We start from the raw sequence: 21,800 nt of genomic DNA on the forward strand, positions 1-21,800 counted from the left end.
AGGAGGCGAAGTCTGACCACAGTAACTGTGTCCCCCTGCGTCATCGTGCATCAGTGTTTGTCGTCGATAACAGCTCTCCTGTATCCAGTCCTGTGCTGAGAGGAGCCCTGCACAGAGTACTTCTGCATTCTCCAACCTGCTTATCGCCGACCAGGGAAGTGCTCAAACCTGCAACCCCTGGGAATCGGGAACCGGAGCTGAAGGTGGGAAAAGCAACCTTTTCAGACGTCCTGCCAAGTCCTAAGAAGAATCAGATTACGGGGGTCAGTTGTAACGATACTTAACTGAACCCCTATTTCCCCTTTTAAAAGTTTGGTAACTTTAAGACACATTTATAATAGTTTGGCTTGCACTCCAAACTTTGGGGACACTTTTGGTAGTTAGAACAACTTGTACACTTGGAACTCTTCATTGGACCTCAGAACCCTTACACTAATTTCCCATCTCACAAAACTGTGTGGAACTTTGGTGAACTTTTGGGAACAAAGCCCCATACATCTTAGGGATGAACTTCTAAAGTTAGTGTTGCATCTCTGTGGACCTGTAGTTCTGTATACTAATACTTAACTTCCTTACAGGGTTTGTATGTGTAGTTTGCCCTACTCCAGAGATTGTATCAGTCCTAACACAGGGCCATGTGTGCTTGCTGTCGGGAAATGGGTTGGGTCTGTCTGGTCCCAATCCACAAACTGGTTTCAGTGTGTGTAAATGGTATTCATGAGGTGTGTGCGCGCGCGTGTTTGTGTGCGCTCGTGTGTGCGTGTGTGTGTGCGCTCATCACCTCGTGTGCTTTCTGGGGATGGACAGCCGTTAAGGAGATTTCTCATTTTTATGCCTCATCCCCTATCCTAGTGAGACCCCCAGCACTTTGTTGGACTTCTGGAGCTTTTTCTTTCTATCCTGAATGTGGGGAGCTTTTTCCCCCCTCTTTCATTCTTATTTGCTACGACCTCTTGAACTCTGTTCTCTGTGTTTCACCTTTACTGTGGAGTCTGCTTTCCTCCATATCCCTTTAAAGGCATCCGTGTTTAACTTTTGCAGCACACATCACCTTATGTACAGTGTTGCTGGGAACCCTTGGGGTTCTCTTTTGAGATTATTTTCTTATCTTTACTAACTACAGTTATTAAGGATAGAGGGATACTTTGTATCCTTCTGAAAACTTGATACTATGAGAGATTAACGCACACCACCTTATGTGGAGTGTTAAGGGGATACCTTGGATCCCCATTCTCTCTGCTCCTGTGACTTTTTACTCGCATAGACAACCCTATGGTTATGGTTGGTGGCAGTGGACATGTTCTAACAACTTTTGGGCTATTTTCTACCTCAGACTGTATTCCCAATCTCAGTAATGCACAATATTGTCACCTATGTTCTAACATAGTGGCTCATTTCCCTTTTCACCATTTCTGTTGTGGTTGTTCTTTGTTAGCCCTTCTTCTACCATTCTGGGCGGGGAAGGTCTGTCTGTGTTTTGCCTTTGGCGGGAACCCTTGGGTGTACCCGCCTAAGCTCCATTGTGTCTGGGCAGGCAGGAAGTTATTCACTCCCCTGCCCTTTGTCTGCGAGATGCCTAAATGGAACCAGGGGGAGGGGGATTGGACAGTCACCCGCCTCTTTCTGTAAACTGCTGAGAGAGTTTGCAGAGGAGTGTGTGAGAAAACTGAATTCAAGGTGAGGTTGCTGAGGTGAAAGGCAAGTCGACCACTGCAACAGAAGTAACTAAAGCTGAAGAAGACCAGAGACGTCTGCAGATCCTTCCAATCACTGTGAAGCGACCACTGGTGTCCTGACCCCTTTTCTACTCTACAGAGGAGCTCCAAAGAGGACGACGACTCCTTCGCTTTGGCTGGTGGGACCTACCAGCCCTGAGACAGACTACAAATTGAGCCATCTCCAAAGGAGCTGTGCCTTTCCAGAGCTGCAAACCACGAATACCAGGAAACTTCCAACCCATTTACAGTGCAGTGTCTTTGCAAGGCTGAATCCGTCCAGAACGTTAAGCTCCAGTTGGGCCTCCAGAGGCACAATCCGACTCAACTAAGTCCCCTCAACAGAGTGCAGGACTTCGGAAGCAAAAATCGACTGGGCGAATACCGTCCTTGGTTAGTGCTGAGAAAAAGGTGGCAAAACTGCAGATCGACCAAGGCGACTGAAGAAATCCGTGCCAAGTGTCCTCTATCGAGACTGCTGCTGAGACATCCCATTTAGAGTCCTTCCTTTCGTCGCCAAACTGAGCAATCGCAAGGAGACCGGTTCCGTTGCTGCTGCACAGAGGAGGATCCAGCTTTGAGCATTTCTTCTAACTCAAGGTACTGTATGGGGAAAGTTATAATTTGCTGTGAATCAAGAAGTTGCTCCAGAGTGACTGGAGTGTGTGAAGAGGTGTCCAGGATGTCCACTCTACCTCTGACCCTAGCTTTCTAGCACGTGTCCCTTTAGGGAGTCCTTTTGCAGGGTCCCCCTCGTGTGAAATTGCTAAGTGACTTTTCATAGAGACTGAAAGTATCCCAAGAAACCTTTGCTGTTCTGCTACTTTAGATCCACTCCTACACTGACCTTTTCATATATTTAGGGATTGGACTTTTAAAGCGTTTGTTTGCCCTAAAAGTCTCTAGAATGTTAAGCTCTGCTGCTGTGTGATTAACCAACCATTTTCCTTTCTAAAAGACTTTATCCTATGTAGTTTTGCTAACTAATTACAATTACCGTATATCTTTGAATGAATGCGAGTGTTCAGTAGAACCAATAATACGGTAGAACTGTCATTAGTGTCAAACTCTGTAACAGTTGTAGTACCGCAAGCAACTTCCATTGAAGCAATGGCCTTTGAAAAGTATTAAGAATTCCTATGTTTTGGTTAAGAGAAATGAGTTTTTACCCTTCTTGTCTAAATCTAATAAATGTATATTTTAATATAACATTTTATTTGTGTTTCTTTGGGCTATTGTATTTACGGGGTTCAGTGTACATACCTACAGGTCACATCTTCCTATGATCAGCCTGACTGCTCTGCCACTCTACCAAGGTTCCTTGAGTAGTACAGACTTATACTAAGAGTTGGGGACCTGTATGACAAGGGACAGTTTTATGAAGTCTTACCTCAAGAGGACTTGAGGAAAACTTCCCTAATAACATGTATTACAAGATTCACCTCTGCCAAATGTCATGTTTGCAGCATGAAGTGGACCTGAGATAGTAGGCAAAGTCTCACCGTGGCAATTGTGTTGCCTGCATCGGTAGCGGTCGTCGGAAACCGCTTTCTTGCATCCAATCCTGTGTTGAGGAGCCCTGCAAAGATTTCTTCTGCATTCTCTAACCTGAAGACCTTGTGCCAGCAATTGGTGCCTACTGGAGAAGTGCTCGAACCTGCCACCCCATGGCATCAGAGACGGCAGCTGAAGGAGGAAAAAGCGACCTCAGACCTTCTTCAGAAGACCTGCCAAGTCATACAAAGAATCGTGGGGGTGTGGGGGGTGAGTTGTAACAATACTTACTTGAACTCCTAACTCCCTTTCTAAATGTTTGGTAACTTTAAGAAACTTTTACAACAGTTGGGCTTTGCCAGTGCTTGCTTGTGCAAGCACTATAAATGTTGGGTACACGTTTGTTAGAATAACTTGTCCTCTACCACGTGGAATTCTTCTTTGGACCCCAGAAACCCTACACTATTTTTTTCCCCATCTCACCAAATTGTGTGAAACTTTGGTGAACCTTTGGGCACAAGGCCCCATAAATCTTAGGGATGGACTTCTAAAGTTAGGGTTGTATCTCTGTGGACCTGTAGTGCTGCATACTAATGCTTAATTTCTTTGCAGGGATTGTTTGGCCTTTTCCAGTGTTTGTAAATATGTATCTTAGTGTTGTGTGAAATTACATGCTAGTAGTCATTTTTCTAAGTGTGTTCTGTGACTTTTCACTGTGTGCTCATTAGGACCCCTTACAAGCTCACCACCTCTTGAGATTTAACCCAGACCACTTGTCCACCTACCTTGAACTGGTTTGGCTACAGCTCCCAGAGTTGCCCCGTCACTAAACTAGGTTGGCCTTCTATACATTTGCCCACCACGCCAGAGTATAGAAAATCAGTCCTAACACACGCTTCCTGGATATCATCAGCAAGGCAGCCACCTGGGCTACCCGTTCAGCTTTCTGCAAGCACTAGTCTTTGGATACCAGCTCAAGAGCAGATTCTGAATTCGGACAGACAGTGTTAAGGAACCTTTTCGCCACATCCTATGTGTTACATGTCCTCCTCCCAATCTCAGGGGTACGTTGCAATCGCCCATACACGATGGAGGAAAGGGGACAGGACGTAGGAGTAATAACATGTTACTCACCTTAGTGACTGTAATATTCGTAGTCCTAAATCCTCTTTCCACCATGTGACCCACCCTCTTTCTCCCATATATTAAAGTTCTGAACCGTAACTTTGTCCGAACTGCAAATGGACTTAGGTGACGTGGCGGGGGCTATGAATATTAGATTTAAGGGGAAGCTCAACTTTTTTTGCTGGTAAAAGTTTCCGGTACTGGCCCATACAGGATGAGGAAAGGGGAGTTAGGATTAGGAGTGTTATAGTCACTACGGTGAACAACATTTTATTTCTGATGGATGTTCCTCCCACGGATTCCTCATCACCCTCCTAACCTGCCACACTTGGCGGATAGTTAGTGCACCTTATTGTTTCTGCGGTCCCTTCACCCCAATGTAGAGGCATCAAGCGGAACTGACGCAGCGCAGCATTTCATCCATTAGTAGCAGAAAGGTTTCTGAAGAGCAGCTGTGCTGGAGATGTCCATCATAAATGTGGAATCCGTGGGAGGAACATCAATCAGTACATAACCAAGGGCTAAGCAATTTGTTCTTCTCCTTCCATGCCTCTGTCTACAGTGCTTCTTTCAATCCATGTACTGCTGCATAGAGATTGTCAGAGGACTGGCATTGATGGAAACTGGATATTTCACAACAGATTAGAACTTAGAAGCTCAAATTAGGGGTGCATTGCTACATATGAACACTGTGGCAAGTGTCTCTGGTGAGTGCTAGCCTTCAAGACTTAATGTCGGTCTTATTTGTGTTACATGAACTGAATGAAGTTACTGGAAATCAGTTACCTTATGTTTACATTTCAATAGATCAGTTAACATTTCCCCTCATATGTCTGTGATATTGTTTGTCTGGTCCTAGCAAAAATCCCTTTTTCTTTTTTGTAGATCGCTATAAATTGGCCCGGAGCAAGCCTGGGACTACTACCTCACGTGTCCATAAAATCACATCGGGCGGACCAACTAAGCTTATAGAGATAATATCAGATTGCAACTGGGAAGAGGATCGTGACAACATCTTGAACATCCTTTCACAGAAAATCAACAGTAACATGCCCCGATCTCTAAAGATCGGGAACTTCATTGTTGAACTAGGATCGGAGAACAGGAGCCGTGATGAGAAGAATCCCCCATTTGTCTCATCCAGAGTGAAAATCTCCATGCCTTCGTCTCAGGATGAGGACGGTGAAATCTCTGCCTCCGAAATTGCCCATTTTAGTTCCATTTCATCACGTGACAAAGTGGGAAGTACAACACTACTTGAAGATGACCCTTCGTACAAGCTACAGGAGAAGTCAAATAGCTGCAAAGGACTGCCTTTCTACACAGGACTCTCTCCTGCTGGCAAGTTAATTGCCAATAAACATGAAGCAGATTTAAATCCGTCAGAGCTTATTCAGGTCAGTAAAGGTGCCTGAACTTTAGTCCCTAAATTTGACCTTTGGTCCAATCTTTATTCATATTTTTACATTTTACAATTTTCTATTCTTCCCAGTTGGATATTTAACTAATTACTATATGAAAGGACTTCATATGTTAGGGAGCTATGTAATGGTGTTTTGAGAAAATTGTGAAGTGGCCGTCTTTGGCACCCTAAGGAAACGCACTTCCTTTTTTTTTTAATGCATAGGTTTGTAGCATTAAGCTGTAATACCACAATTTATTTGTAATAAAATAGCAGTGGTTTTATTGGTAGTTATGTGCTGAATTCTTTATGGGTGATCGGATGGTCTGTATCTGAATATAACGTTCAACTTTTGAAAACAGGAAGACTTCATTGACCTAGAGTGTACCTTTTGGAGCAGTCCTTTTTATCTTTTTTACTCCTACTGCATTTCTACTTTTACAGGTTAATGGCAAAAGTTACCCACAAGCTAAGTTGTTGTTGGGACAGATGGGGGCACTGCATCCAGCCAACAGATTGGCAGCCTACATCACGGGCAGACTGCGTCCCACTGTGTTGGACTTGTCCACTCTCAGTACTGTAATTTCAAAGGTGACAACCTCGAAGACTTGCACAACTGCGACAACATTGACTACAACATCTATATCCAAACCATCTGTGACCCTTTCTACTGCTTCCACTACTGCAAGCAGTTCTTCGGCCTTCACCATAGCAGGTCTGAAAGTTACTTAAGCAACGCACAGGGGATTTTAGTGTGTTAAATTAAATCTTACAACTTTATCTGTATCTATGCATCATGTTTCTGTCAAAAGTCACATAATTTACTTTTGGCTTACCTACCATGGGAAAGTGCTTCTTTTTCTTCTTATGTCATCTGTCCATGTTTCCTTGTTTTAGGTGCATTACCCACTTTGTAACATAGCTGTTTATCATAATCATGACATTGAAGCTCAGGACAAAGTACATTGCTGTGTTTCTGCAGTTTGTGAATCTATGCTAATTGTGCCATCTAGTTGTTAGTCCGGAGCAACTTTTCTAAACTTGAAGTATCAACAGGGCTGATCTGTAATGGCTTTCATGTATGATGTGTACATACTTTCTACAATGCTTCTTCTATTCACCGTTGTTAAGGCATTTATGTGCTACCCTTTGAGGATGCTAAAACCACAAACCCTAGGGGGAAAACACATCTGACAAAGGGATGCCAAACGTTCTTAGTGTAGATAACGTAGTCGGCGACAAGTCCTGACTCTCATGTAGGGGATAGTATGTCGACATAGAGGCACGATTAGTCCACACACACACTAGGAAATACGCTTCTCTGATATATTGACCAGTATATACTTTATTTAAGAAACAACATAATTTCAAGTTAAAGAAGTATTTGGGCTATTAATACACAGTATTAAGATAATAGCATAGTATAATAAAAATAAGTCGATACAAAGACTCCTAACCGAATAACCAAGGAACCATCAGACCTAACAATCGAGGAAGTCCTCCATGGGCTTGCACCACACACTACAGTGTCCTATATACACATTCCAGCCATGGTATGTCTGGAAAGCCCTAGACCTAGTGGTCAACATCTGACACATATCGGTAGGGTAGGAGAAAAGAAGGGAAGCACAATTTTACCAAACAGTAAATATATGTAACTAGCAAAAAGTACCTGAACTCTGGACAGGTTCGTTCGGTAGACCGCCTGTTAATCTCACTTTCTCTGATTTTTGTATTCGTTTGTCCAATAGATTTTCGCTTTTTGGGAGGCATCTGGAAAGAGAAAAGCATAGAAATTACACAAAATTCAAATGTGTGCAATGCACTACGTTGCAAATGTGTCGTAAGCGGTGCATGCTAGGGCCTGGAAACATGGTTTTTGAGGTTCCTGTTGGGACCGTCTAGATTTGTTCATCACTTCGAGATGCTTAAAATGAACTTTATCCGGTCCTTCTACGACCACATTGATTAAACGTTTTCAGGCAAACTTCTCATGTATTAAGGGGCTGAAATCAGGGCAAGGGGTGGAGTGTCCAAATGCCATGTAGCCAGTAATGTCCGGAGGGTCCTAACCAGTAACTATGCCACATTTGGAATTATTAATGCACAGACACCTATATTATTGGCCTAGAGATAATGGAGCAATTGTAAACCCTAGCCAAAATCTTACAAGTATTAGAAATACATTTTTGCAAAAGTTCCCCGATTCATATTTTTGAAGGGGAACCTAGTTACAGAGTCACTAGATATAGTCACAATGTTACACTTAGGATCTCATGTAATGTATATGGAAAGTGTAATAATAAATTAAACATCACTGGTAAGTACCCAACCTACTGAACTTGGTCCACAGCTCATTGCACCCCTAGGTGATCCAGTAGAAATGCACATGGGTACTCCAGAGTCAAATTTAGGAGAATTCCAGGTAAGTTCACAGACCCGTTGAAATGAATGGGAGCAAGTTAAAGGGCGGTCTTCTTTAGTGGAGTGAAGTCTGTTTGGACCCCACGTGTGTGGATTCTGTGACTGGCAACTCCAGGGTAGGGCACAGGACACCCCGAAGAAGTGTTCCAGAGGTCGGAAGATGGAGCCAGGCCCTAGAAGAAAAAGCTGCAGAACAGCAAGTCCTCCATTAATGCTCTAAGGAAAATGTGGTAATGACTTGTAGCCAAGGAATCTCTGTCATGGGCAAGGGGAATACCTGGGGATGAGTAGCTTCAATAATCACTCACCCAAGGACCCACAAGTAGACAGGTACTCATGTCAGTAGTTTCTGCAAAAACGGCCCCAGCAGTGGAATCAACCCAGTGAGTAAATTACTGTTTCCACAGGTGCAATTTGCAGAATTTGGTTCTCTAGAACTTGAACCCTGGGAAAACTAAATTACCAGCAACCCAGGAAAGAAACAAAGACTATTGCCAGGATCTGTACCGTCAAGCTAGAGGTGAAGAATCTGGCGAGGGAGACTTCAGGAAGGATGAGGAAGCAGAGGAAATGGCTCCCAGCAGCAGGATGAATAGAAGTATGCAGGAGTAAGGCAGCAAACAGTCTCAGGATGGAGACGAGGGCTGTTGGCACCCCTGGGTATCCCACTCTGAAGATCTGGTGGGTGCGTCTTCAACCATCTTCTGAACTTCTGCTGCTTCCCACAGCCAATCGGAAGATACTGGCGCTAAAAGGCGATGGTGGGGGGGGAAATGCCCAGAAACTGTTCTGGCACGGAGGGCTCGACCCAGCAGAAGTAGGGAGACAGCAGATGACTTCATGGGGCCAAGACTGGTCCTCCAGAGGGAAAAAACCCAAGCCGGGATAGCCAACAGCAAATGGGACCCCCGCACCAGCCCCCTATAGTGGCGTGTCAGTGGTTTCAGGGAGTGTCTTCAATCAGGGGGGGGCAATGAGACACCCTGCATAGGACAGCCCACAGAGAACACTTGCATGTCCAGTTCTATCTACCACCTACGATGCATCAGAGGAACCATTGGTAGGGGCGCAGATAGGAGACAAGCAGTTCATATTCATGGTGGATTCGGGAGCGGAGAAATCATGTATTAGAGAGGGCCGGTTCCCGTTATCTAACCGGAAGTTAGAGACGCAGGGGTTCTCTGGGGCTGTAATTGAAGTTCCTTACACAGAAGCATTGGATGTAACAGTGGGGGGGCAAAACTGTAAAGACACCCTTACTGTATTATGAACACTCGCCAATAAATTTACTAGGGAGGGATCTCCTTAGCAAACTCAACATGACCATATCCTTCACTGAGAGAGGTATAGTGTGTTCAACGCCCGGAATATGCCCATTACGTGTAATGTTGGTAGTACATGCTCACACAACCACACAAGAAGTACGAGGTTTGCCAGAAAACGAAGACATGTTTATTGAAGGGCTAAAGACACTGGCCCTCATAATTAAAGAGCTGAGAAGAATGGATTGGAGGATTCCAGCGGAGTTCCTCTTCCGCCCAATAGTGTGCCCTGACACAGCACCAGGATCAGTGGTATCGTTAGATTTGCACGCTGTACAGATATCTGCGAAAAGGATTTCTGTGATTGGAATAGATATAGAAGGATGTGAGTGGCAGTCTCTATTCTATTCTCTTTGGGGGGCACATACAAGAGCAAACCATCAGTGATATCGACAATGTTAACCCAGAAATCAAAAAGGTACACACTCACTTCACCTTATTATTCTTGTCTTTATGAAGCTTTGTCCGGCCACACTTACCATGACCACTCAATGGCTATACATTTATGGCCATTTTTACACACCCACCACACCAAATTATCTCCTGACGCATACGATGTGCACACACCTCTCTATAACACTCTACTCACAATTCAATTTGCCCTCCCTTTCCTCCCTGGCCGACTGTCCCTGTCCGTCTTATTCAGATATATGTATGCACATATATATATTTATATGTTTGATCTTCACTCTTACAGTAGAACTCTCTGTCTCTTACTTTATCTCTATAGTTTTGTACTAATCTCACTTTTATTTTTCCCCCAACCCTAAAGAAAAGAATAGAAAGAATAGCAGTCACTAATATATTCTCTGTGTCCCCCTTTGCCAGACACTTTTATCTTATTATCCACTTCTTCATATATTCCCAGTACTAGTCAAGATAGCACTATGCGGCGCCGCCTTCCACCCCCTCTCGGAGCTAGGTTCCCGTCACTTTTGTCTCTTATTGACCTCTTAATCCTAATGGCCATATGCAAAGAAAAAAGCAAAGAAAGTCTAAGATGGTCCTTAGTAGACCTACGTGCCCCCTTTTCTACCCTTCCTCGTTCCCTGTCCTAAATTTCCTCTTCCACTCCCTTTATGATCGCTCGCACTCAATACTCACGTGCCCGTCTTGAACCGATAGTCTCCGAAACTGGTTCCGTCTTCCATTTTATCTAGTCCTAACCCATAGTACTCATCATATTTCCTCCTCCCTACTTCCCTTTTTCGTCTGTTATTCTTGTTCCTCATGTACTTCCCAGCCTCCTGGGCGATGGACAAAATGGGCCCCCCTTTCTCATTCCCGCCCCCCCTTGCCCAGTCATCATATAATACTTTGTGTGTTGCTCTCATCCTTTCCTTTTCTTCCTTGACGTTATCTGTCAGTGTGTTTTTTACTATGGGGGCAGGTTGGCTGGTGGGGGTGTTATACAACCACGATATGGCAGACGGGTTTCGGTCATTTAAGCTGCGAGCATTGTAATTAGATATCTTTGGAGGAGACACTGTGTGTTATTTTGCATTTCACCCTGTAGCCCTTCATTTTTTGAGATGACGGCATTGGATGGTGTGGTATAATAACCCCATACAAGTTTAGTTCCGTCCCATACCAAAAAGTCACCTTCCTTAGTATTTACACTCGTGGTTGCATTAATTACAGTAGTGCTGTTAATCCCTACCCCCTCGTTCATCTCGATAGAGATGAACGCTATGAACCAATATGTAACCAGGCCAAACATTATTGTAAAAAACAATGTAATACACACAGATAATCCACACTCATACGAATATCTGCATCTCTCAGTTAACCACTCTCTAAATCTAGTAAATCTATCCGTTGCAGGCTGCCCGTTAGATGCCATGGTAGCTCCTGTTTGAGATATAAAAGTGCATTAAGTGCATGAATGTAAACATTTTCTTGGCACTACCAGTGCCAATATATATTGAAAGGGAATGGAAGCGGGTGGGGTTGTAGGGACGGGGATGCACAGACAAGGGTGTAAACACTTCATAATTTTATCATATCATTAATTACATATACGTTCACAATTGGAAAACATTTTTTTTTTTTTTGTAATATAAAAAATACAAGTATACTTGTCAGCCATTTTTTCATTCATCGGTGTTACTGTCACACACACACAAGTTCATATTCAGCTATTCTGCTCATTAGCATTGTTTGCTGTTGTTTGTGCCTCCTCATCCACCTCTTCCTGTACATTGTTATATGCTTTTCGTACGTCTGTCAAATGCACCCAGCACTTCAGGCCCTTTACTTTAACTGCTGTGGGCTTGCAAAACACTACTTCGTATGGGCCATGGAACCGTGGTGCATTCCACCGACGCACAAAACTCCTGACATATATGAATTCACCCGGCATCAGCTGTAGCTGGGGTTCAGACTCAGTAACAGACCCTGTTGTGTTTCCTTCCTCTCGCATGAAGGGTGGAGAGAGCTGCTTTGATATTGCGCGCGCTGCCCTTGTCAGTTTCTTCAAATAGTCTGTGAACTCGTCTCCCAATATCGCGGCGCTCCTGTGTGCATCTGAGTGTTCGCGCAGTGGGGAGTGTGCTGTGTGCATTCGTCTCCCAGTCACGATCTCGTGCGGGGAGAAGTGGTGGTCTTTGCTTGGCTGATTTCTCAGCTCAAATAGTGCAAGGGGCAAACAGTAAATCCAGTTCTTTTTTAATGAAAAGCATAGTTTTGATAGCCTCCCTTTTAACAGTCGGTTCATCTTTTCCACTACGCCATTACTTTGAGGATGATAAATCGAGCACAATTTATGCTTTATTCCCAACAATGCAGTTACTTCCTTGAAGAGCTTGTTTACAAAGTGAGTGCCGTTGTCCGAGCGAATCACGTCACAAATTCCCCAGCGCGGGAACACTTCCCTCACTAGGAACTTTGCAGCGCTTTTAGCATCAGGTCGTGCACATGGGCCTGCTTCTACCCACCTTGAGAATGGGCATACAACCATGATCATGTAACGTGCCCCATTACACCTTTCTCCCATGTCCGCGTAGTCGATATGTAGCTCTCTGAATGGCCCAATTGGTTTAGGAATTGTTCCCCGGAGCGTACGTAATGTCATTCCTGAATTGTATATCTGACATGTTGTGCATTCCAGTGTTAACCGAGAAATGTGCTCCTGCAGACAGGGCACGAACCATTCCTCCTGTATCTCTGCTGCAATGTGTTTCGTATTGTGTGCTGGGAAGTGTAGTTGTTGGAACGCAATTTCCAATAACTTTAATGGCATCACCACTTTTCCTGAGTTATTTTGTCGCCACAGTAAATCTGTCGCCGATTTGCTGCACCCTCGTTTCGCCCACATCAATTTTTCATCTGCACTTGCTCCTTCCTGTAATTCTAGTATTTGTGATATAGGCATCATATTGTAACCTTCTGGGAGCTCTTCGTTTATCTTGTGCTGCAGCATGTACTCACCTGCTTCATATTTCTGAAAGTAGGAAGCTTCCTTGGCGGCCGCGTCTGCTGCCGCGTTTCCAAAAGACACAACATCTGTGTTGGATGTATGTGCTTGGCACTTCACTATTGCTACCGCTGTGGGATCTTGTAGGGCCTCAATTAACTCCTTCAGCAATTATGCATGCTGTACTGAGGTTCCATCTGCCCGTCGAAACCCCCTCCGCCCCCATCTTGCTAGACCCCCATGTACTGTTGTCGTCATGTAAGCTGAGTCTGTGTATATTGTCACTGCACAACCCTTAGCTGCATGTAGTGCTTCTATGAGTGCAATCAGTTCTGCTGCTTGTGCAGAGTAATGTGATGGGAGGCGGTACTGCACTAGTGTTTCATACTCACCGTCTTCTAATCTCACCACTGCAATACCCACATGTTTCTCTCCCGTGTTCACGTCAATTGATGCTGACCCATCTACGAAGTACACTTCCCCCTCGCTCAGAGCATTCTCACACACCACTGTGTCCTCCCCTCTTTCTCCTGTGTAAGTTGCACAATCGTGTTCCTGCATGTCCTCTAGTGTGCATGCTTCTGTAATGAATGTTGCTGGGTTCACTGTCCTGCATCGCACCACATGGATATTAGCGCTGGACAATATTATCTCATAGGCGGTTGCCCGTTGTGTTGTCAGTGTGCTCTTTGACCTCTCAAGTATTGCAAATAATGAATGTTCCACAAACAATGTCACAGGGCATCCCACAACTATTGTGGCACTTTTCTCAATTGCGAACGCGGTTGCAGCGAGTGATTGCTCGCACGCGAAATGTCCTTGCATCACAGCATCTAAAGTGCCACTATAGTAAGCCAAAGGTTTGTGTCCTAGGGACGTCTTCTGTGTCAGTACAGCTGTCATGAGTGTTCCCTTGCAGTGTGAGAACAGGTAAAACTCGCGTCCATAGTCAGGATTTGCGAGTACTGGAGCGCTTGAAATTAACTCTTTTAATGATTTAAAGGAGGCGCTCATTTCTTCTGACCATTCTATTTTTTTGTTCTCCTGTTGTGCCTCCTTGAGCGCTTGTAGTAAGGGTCTGGTGTATGCTGCATAATCTAATTTCCATGCTCGGCAATAGTTGCACATTCCCAGGAATTTCTGCATGTCTTTCACTGTTGTGGGTTCTCCTACTGATCTTATTGCTTCTACCCTATCGGGGATTATTCTTTTTCCATCTTTTGATATTAGCTGTCCCAAGTATAGAACCTCTGCCAAACAGTACTGTAGCTTTCCCTTGTCTACTTTGTACCCCTTATTGGCCAATAGAGTCAGGAGTGTTATTGAATCTTTTCTGCATGCTTCTTCGTCTTGTGCACAGACGAGTTAATCGTCTACGTACTGAATGATTGTACTCTCAACTGATAGGTTTCCTAAGTCTTCATGCAATATGCGGTTGAATATGCTCGGGCTCTCGCAGTATCCCTGCGGTAATCTGCAATGTTCATATCTCTTACCCCCTAGTGTAAATGCTGTCAGGTATCTACTCTCTTCAGCCAGGGGGATGGAGAAAAATGCGTTTTTCAAGTCGACCACCGTGAAATGTGATGCCGTTTTTGGAATGCTGCATAGTATTGATGCAGGGTTCGGGACCAAAGGGAACTCTTTCTGAATTACATTATTTAGGGGGCGTAAATCCTGTATCATTCTCCAAGACCCTCCCTTCGCTTTTTTGATTGGATAAATGCATGTGTTACATGGTGAGTTTGAAGGCACTATAATCCCTTGTGCTAGTAGTGCATTTATTGTCTCTTTTATCCCTTCTTCAGCTTCACGGGACAATGGATACTGTTTCACTCTGGGTAGAATTGCTCCTGGCTTTAATTTTATTATCACAGGTTGTACTCCATGCAACAACCCTACATCATGGGGGCCTGTTGTCCACAAATTATTTGGTACGAGCCTCATGTCATCATCGAAGAATGATGGCGGTGCTCCTACCACTGCCATCAGCTGAACGGGGATTTCCCTGGCTTGAATCGAAATGTCACAGGGCATCGCTTTTTCCATTACTATTTCACCATCCCCCTCTGCATCTGAGAAGAGATCCTCATCCGTTAAGTCTCTTAGGGCGATATTGGCATTTGTACACAGTACTGTACGCCACTCACATCCTTCTATTCCAATCACAGAAATCCTTTTCGCAGATATCTGTACGGCGTGCAAATCTAACGATACCAGTGATCCTGGTGCTGTGTCAGGGCACACTATTGGGCGGAAGAGGAACTCCGCTGGAATCCTCCAATCCATTCTTCTCAGCTCTGGAATTATGAGGGCCAGTGTCTTTAGCCCTTCAATAAACTTTTCTTTGTTTTCTGGCAAACCTCGTATTTCTTGTGTGGTTGTGTGGGCATGTACTACCAAAATTACACGTAATGGGCATATTCCGGGCGTTGAACACACTATACCTCTCTCAGTGAAGGATATGGTCATGTTGAGTTTGCTAAGGAGATCCCTCCCTAGTAAATTTATTGGTTAGTGTTCATAATACAGTAAGGGTGTCTTTACAGTTTTGCCCCCCACTGTTACATCCAATGCTTCTGTGTAAGGAACTTCAATTACAGTCCCAGAGAACCCCTGCGTCTCTAACTTCCAGTTAGATAACGGGAACCGGCCCTCTCTAATACATGATTTCTCCGCTCCTGAATCCACCATGAATATGAACTGCTTGTCTCCTATCTGCGCCCCTTCCAATGGTTCCTCTGATGCATCGTAGGTGGTAGATAGAACTGGACACGCAAGTGTTCTCTGTGGGCTGTCCTATGCGGGGTGTCTCATTGCCCCCCCCTGATTGAAGACACTCCCTGAAACCACTGACACGCCACTATAGGGGGCTGGTGCGGGGGCCCCATTTGCTGTTGTCGCAAAAGGGTTGCCTGGCGTGTACTGAATATTGTCATTGTTTTGTGGGTGGTTCTGTGTTCTATACTGATGCCCCTGTTGTTGCTCATTGTGTCCCTGGCCTGGGTTTCTTTGTTGTTGTTGTCCCATTGGGAGACCATATGGGCTCCCCGGATGGGGATGGCCATAATGTTCTGCCTCTTGGAACCTGTTGTTGGGTCTGCTTCTGCACTCCCTAGAGTAATGTCCCCATCTCCCGCAGTTCCAACAACTCCCTTGTGCACCTCTAGGACCCTGCCATCCATTTCCTCCCATTCCCCCGTACCCTGGTCCACCTCCTCTTCGGCCCCTGTACCCACCTCGTCCCCCTCGAGGGGCCCACTCTTGCCACTGCGGACCTCCGCCTTGCTCCTGCTCGTTCCACTGCCGCTGTCCTGCTCCAGCCCAATTAGTTGCCATCCTTCCTTGTATTGCTACCAGCCCCTCCTCCTCCTCATCTCCCTCCCTGCTGTGTGGGAGCGCGGCTACTGCTGCTGCGACCTTCACCAACTTTGTCTGCACTAGTTTCGCTTCGTCTGCCAATCTTTTCTGCGCCACCTCCTTCTCCCTTTCTTTTATTCTCTTACAGTGGTGCACTATTATGCTTTGAATCTCAGGCCATCCTTTCGCTTCAATACCTGCTATCTTGTCGAGCGCCTTTTGCACCTCTTTTGGGAGCCCTCTTTTTTATAATGAAGTAAAATAAAGATGTCGATTGATACCAGGGCGTACCCGTTTCTGCTCTCCACATCTCTTGGACCCGAAAAATGTAATCCATAGCATCTTCCCCGTCATTCATTGTATACTGCATTACTGACTGTAAGTCTGGTGTATCTCGAAAAGTTTCCCGCAAGGCATCCCACACCCTCGCACGCACTGTGTTAAAGGAGGCCCCATCATGGCGGTCGCAGTCTAATGTTACTCCTGGGAAACCAGCCTTTACCCATACTCTATCAGCTTGATCCCCCACTGCTGATGCAAGCAAGCTCTTCACATCTCCTATTGCTAGGGGTACCCCGGCAGCGTGTTTCTCAAAGGCGTATATCTACTTACTTGCCCCTCCCGATAACGGGGGCAATAACTTTAATAAATTGGCCTTGTCCATCCGAGCCCATGGGATGTAATTCGGCCTCCCTCCTCCCCTATGTATCAGCGGGAGCTGTAACTTTCCTTTCATCGTGGTATCTATACCCGTCTTCACTCCTGATGTTCCCAATGATGCCATTTTCCCCACCATGTTCCTTAATCGCCCCGTTCACTCATCATCCAGTGTTCTCATTGAACATGCACCATCCAACCCTTCGCTTCCCCCTCCCATTGCCATGCTCAACCTGTTGCTTTCCTCCAAATCGTCCCTTATATCACATAGTAGTTCTTCCCTGTCCCCTATAAGCCTTTCTTCATTGTCAGTACATCCCTCTCTTGTCCCTAGTTCAATTATTCGTGTTGGTTCTTCCTGAATTCTGAACAGTATCTCACCTTTTTTCCACCCGTCTTCAAGTGTTCTATTCTCACTCGGCGCTCTAGACGTGTGCTCTGATCTCGCTGCATTAAGTGCTGTTCGCTCACATATGCCTTTTATCCTCAAGAGCTCATCTTTGGCTATCGAGAGTCTTGACTCTAAATCGTCTGTTAGTTTTTCTATGTCCACCCTTTGTGTACTTACCTGGGCTCGCTCCCTAGTACTCTCGTATGGCGGGGATGCCGTTGGCCTTTGGGGTGTAGTAGTCGGGGGAGGCACATAAGTGGGGTCACTGTACCCCTCTGCGGGCACAGGCTTGTTTAGTATCGGGTACAAACTTATTACCTCTATTGGTGGCTCTACATTTGGCAATTCTTTAGCATCTCTCTGTATCATTAGTGGATTGTCAGTAGTAGATGGTAGGTCAGGATTTAATTCTGGTGCTTTAGGCGGTGGTATCTCTTCAAACAACCTCCAGAGATCTAATATTTCTCTCCTATTATGCAACTGCTTCCCCTTGTATTTCAAACAAATGCATGTGGCTACCATATCCAGGACACTTTTGTCAAATGACCCCCCCTCGGGCCACATCTGGGGCAACCCCTCTCCCTTCAACTCTGTGATCCATTGGTCATGATATTTCTTAATTCGCTCCGCGTACCCCGGTAGGTTCTTACAAATATGTGATAAGGGTGTTTCTGCCCCCATACTTTGTGCCCTCCTGGTACTTGTGTGTCTCTATGTATCTCAAAATTACAATGTAAACGTATCACCATGTGAATCCTCGTATTCTATGTTTTATTCAATAATGGGCGCCTTTGTGTTCCTCCCCCTGCCTGCACACAATAAGAATGGCTGTACGCAGTCTCTATTCTCTTTGGGGGGCACATACAAGACCAAACCATCAGTGATATCGACAATGTTAACCCAGAAATCAAAAAGGTACACACTCACTTCACCTTATTATTCTTGTCTTTATGAAGCTTTGTCCGGCCACACTTACCATGACCACTCAATGGCTATACATTTATGGCCATTTTTACACACCCACCACACCAAATTATCTCCTGACGCATATGATGTGCACACACCTCTCTATAACACTCTACTCACAATTCAATTTGCCCTCCCTTTCCTCCCTGGCCGGCTGTCCCTGTCCGTCTTATTCAGATATATGTATGCACATATATATATTTATAGGTTTGATCTTCACTCTTACAGTAGAACTCTCTGTCTCTTACTTTATCTCTATGGTTTTGTACTAATCTCACTTTTATTTTTCCCCCAACCCTAAAGAAAAGAATAGAAAGAATAGCAGTCACTAATATATTCTCTGTGTCCCCCTTTGCCAGACACTTTTATCTTATTATCCACTTCTTCATATATTCCCAGTACTGGTCAAGATAGCACTATGCGGCGCCGCCTTCCACCCCCTCTCGGAGCTAGGTTCCCGTCACTTTTGTCTCTTATTCACCTCTTAATCCTAATGGCCATATGCAAAGAAAAAAGCAAAGAAAGTCTAAGATGGTCCTTAGTAGACCTACGTGCCCCCTTTTCTACCCCTCCTCGTTCCCTGTCCTAAATTTCCTTTTCCACTCCCTTTATGATCGCTCGCACTCAATACTCACGTGCCCGTCTTGAACCGATAGTCTCCGAAACTGGGACCGTCCAGGCAGTGTTGCCGTCCGCTCAACAGTCAGCCCCGGCTCCGGCGAGCGGTACTCAAAGGGGATTTTTCAACCGGGATCCCGTACCCTCTCTCTGAGTGCGCACTTCTGAGCGTACCGGTCGCCGTTGGCGGGCAGCCTCCCGGAGCCGGCGCACCGTGCGTATCCCTTTTCGACCAGAGATTTTCGTGCCAAAAGGGGACGGTAGTGATATTTTATGAAAAAATAATAATAATCACGTCGGGGTCACCACTGAAGGCAAGCGTCCCCAACCAGCACGATCCTCCCCGCACTGAGAGACAATGAAGGACTCTCCCAGGATGGGAATAAGGCCAAGACAGAGTGCGGGTGAGCTTAAATGGGAGTTTATCAATCAGAATAGGGCATGCAAAGAACTCTGCAAACTCTGAGAGCGCTCTGTCTGACAATAGCAAAGACAGGCGTATATATTTACAAAACACGTCATCAGAACCTACATACTATAAGGGGCACAAGTTCAATGGGATTGGGTGGTGATGACTAGCTATAGGTGCTGCTGCGATGTGGTTGTCTTTGGCTGGAGGACGTCACTGGTCAGCCTCGTGGGTTGGGCTGGGCCTGGCGGGTCAGCTGAGTTCATCCGGGCGGTGTTGTTGTGCCATTGTGGCCAGTGTCAGAGATGAATGTCTTTTCCTGACTTATTTGCCCTAGGCCATGCACACCGCAGTCATTCAGTTATTGCAATGTTATCTTCTTTAGTAAATCTTTCAATAGGTTATTCTACAGGTTAATGCGACACAGGAGGAATGCACCTTGTGAGGGGTCTGATGGTCATTCATCAGTGCATGGTTACCAGTGTCTTGTTGACCGGTACCATAGGTCGAGGGGCTCAGTCTCAGGGCATGGGACGGGGCGGTACATGCCTCTCTGTCTTGTTAGAAGTCGTTATGAATGGGCTGCTGTATGTTGCCACAGTATTGGGTATCCTAATTGCACAGGGCCATACGTCTAAGGTGATCAGGTGGGTTGCGGGGTTTAAGAGGGGGCGCCTTTGGATTTGTGTATTCAGGCAGTGGTTTACTGCTGTGCTTTAAATAATGCAGGTGGCGGGCCGTGGCCTTGGGTGCTGCAGAGGGGACTACAAATCTTTGAAGCGGCTCCAGCCTGCTTGGGGGAGGTGGAGCAGCGCTGCGCGGGCCTCTGCTCTCTTGTTTGGCAGTCTTCGCAGAGTGGGAGGGGGAATGGCCTTGCACATATTCATAAAGGTATTTTCCTCGTGTGTTGCCGACTTTAGGTGAAAACATCACAAACATTTGAACACTCTATAATACTCGTTTGGATTACTCGAAAGCATACATTTCAACTTTGCTAAATGTCTCTCAAATATAGCCAGTCTGAGCACCTTATTTGTACACTATGTTTTAACAACTACAGCATTTAGTTATATGCATATACATTTGCAGTAAGTGAGGTAGTAGTGTGGTTGGTGGAGCACAAAGAAAGAGACCCGCCACCGTGCGTGGCGGTAGTGGCACATAAGGGCTTAGACATACACACATGACGGGTGCATTCTCGCGCGTCCTTCACATGAGCCCTCTGTATGATTACACTTGTCTTCCCTTGTACTCTAGCAGCATTAATTCGGTTATGGCGCGGGACCGTGGAGTGTAAGCTTTTCAATGATACATATAACGAATAGTCCCCCGGAACGCTTTTTATTATTTGCACACAACTGCAGGGGTGCGGGTCCTTCATTGCTGGTGTCATGTGAACATGCGTTTTACCATAATTACACATTTTTACAGGTTTCTTTAATAGAAGAAGTTTTGTGAAGAGAATGCGCGTATTACAAGTAGTTTTGGCATTAGTATTTGGGGACTTTTCTGCTTTCATCCGATGACCATTTTACAGTTCTCTCCATCACCCAGGCCTCGCTGGCCGGGTCATGCTGGGAGCAGTGATACACTGCGGAAGGTGAAATGTTAGTGTTAGTATCTTACGCTAGCTCATGTCCGTCTTGTTCGTGGGAACGGGCTCACAGCGGATCTGCCAGGGTGCTGCGGCAACAGGGATAATTGAAACTCTCCGAGGGTGGGGGCCGCGCTACAGTGCGCTGAGCTCACACCATCTTTGTTAGACAAAATGGTTTCTGAGGCCTAGCTAAATTCAATATGTGTGGGCAATGTCTTCAGCAGGTGAGCCCTCCACCACCTGGGCCCTGGTGGTATGAGGGGACGCCCAATGAGCCATGGCCCTCACCTGGGGAAGGGATGTAGGCAAGGGGGGTCTCTTGGACCAACCCTCCCCTACAATGAATAGAAGTATGCAGGAGTAAGGCAGCAAACAGTCTCAGGATGGAGACGAGGGCTGTTGGCACCCCTGGGCATCCCACTCTGAAGATCTGGTGGGTGCGTCTTCAACCACCTTCTGAACTTCTGCTGCTTCCCACAGCCAATCGGAAGATACTGGCGCTAAAAGGCGATGGTGGGGGGGGGGGGAATGCCCAGAAACTGTTCTGGCACGGAGGGCTCGACCCAGCAGAAGTAGGGAGACAGCAGATGACTTCATGGGGCCAAGACTGGTCCTCCAGAGGGAAAAAACCCAAGCCGGGATAGCCCCAAACCACTGTACCTATCCTAGTCCGGTATGGGTTAAAAATGTCAACCTCCAGGAATTGCAACAAAAATCTCCTTCAGGTCTGCAGACCTGCTTCCTCCCTGTTTCAGATCAGGGAACCAAGAGGGCAACATGGTCAAGACAAAGCCTTAATACACTTGCACAAAGGGGCTGGCCAAAGGACAACCTGCCAGTCCCTAAAAGGGACTGGGGGGTGAGGTTCAGTTGACCAACCATACTTTGACCAGCCAAAAGGGATC

The 21,800-nt window shown here is 45.8% G+C and overlaps 1 protein-coding gene across 3 annotated transcripts in view; it reads left to right on the forward strand.

The window, feature by feature from the left end:
- Positions 1-21,800, forward strand: part of MGA (MAX dimerization protein MGA) — an 872,134-nt gene that overhangs the window by 415,455 nt on the left and 434,879 nt on the right. For all 3 annotated transcript variants that reach the window (XM_069638800.1, XM_069638798.1, XM_069638799.1), the window contains exons 13-14: positions 5,220-5,731; positions 6,181-6,451. In XM_069638800.1, the coding sequence (XP_069494901.1) occupies positions 5,220-5,731; positions 6,181-6,451 (783 nt within the window). The remainder of the gene's footprint in view (positions 1-5,219; positions 5,732-6,180; positions 6,452-21,800) is intronic.

The sequence above is a fragment of the Ambystoma mexicanum genome, chromosome 14, assembly GCF_040938575.1.
Source record: "Ambystoma mexicanum isolate Mex_15411 chromosome 14, UKY_AmexF1_1, whole genome shotgun sequence".
Lineage (NCBI taxonomy): Eukaryota > Metazoa > Chordata > Amphibia > Caudata > Ambystomatidae > Ambystoma > Ambystoma mexicanum.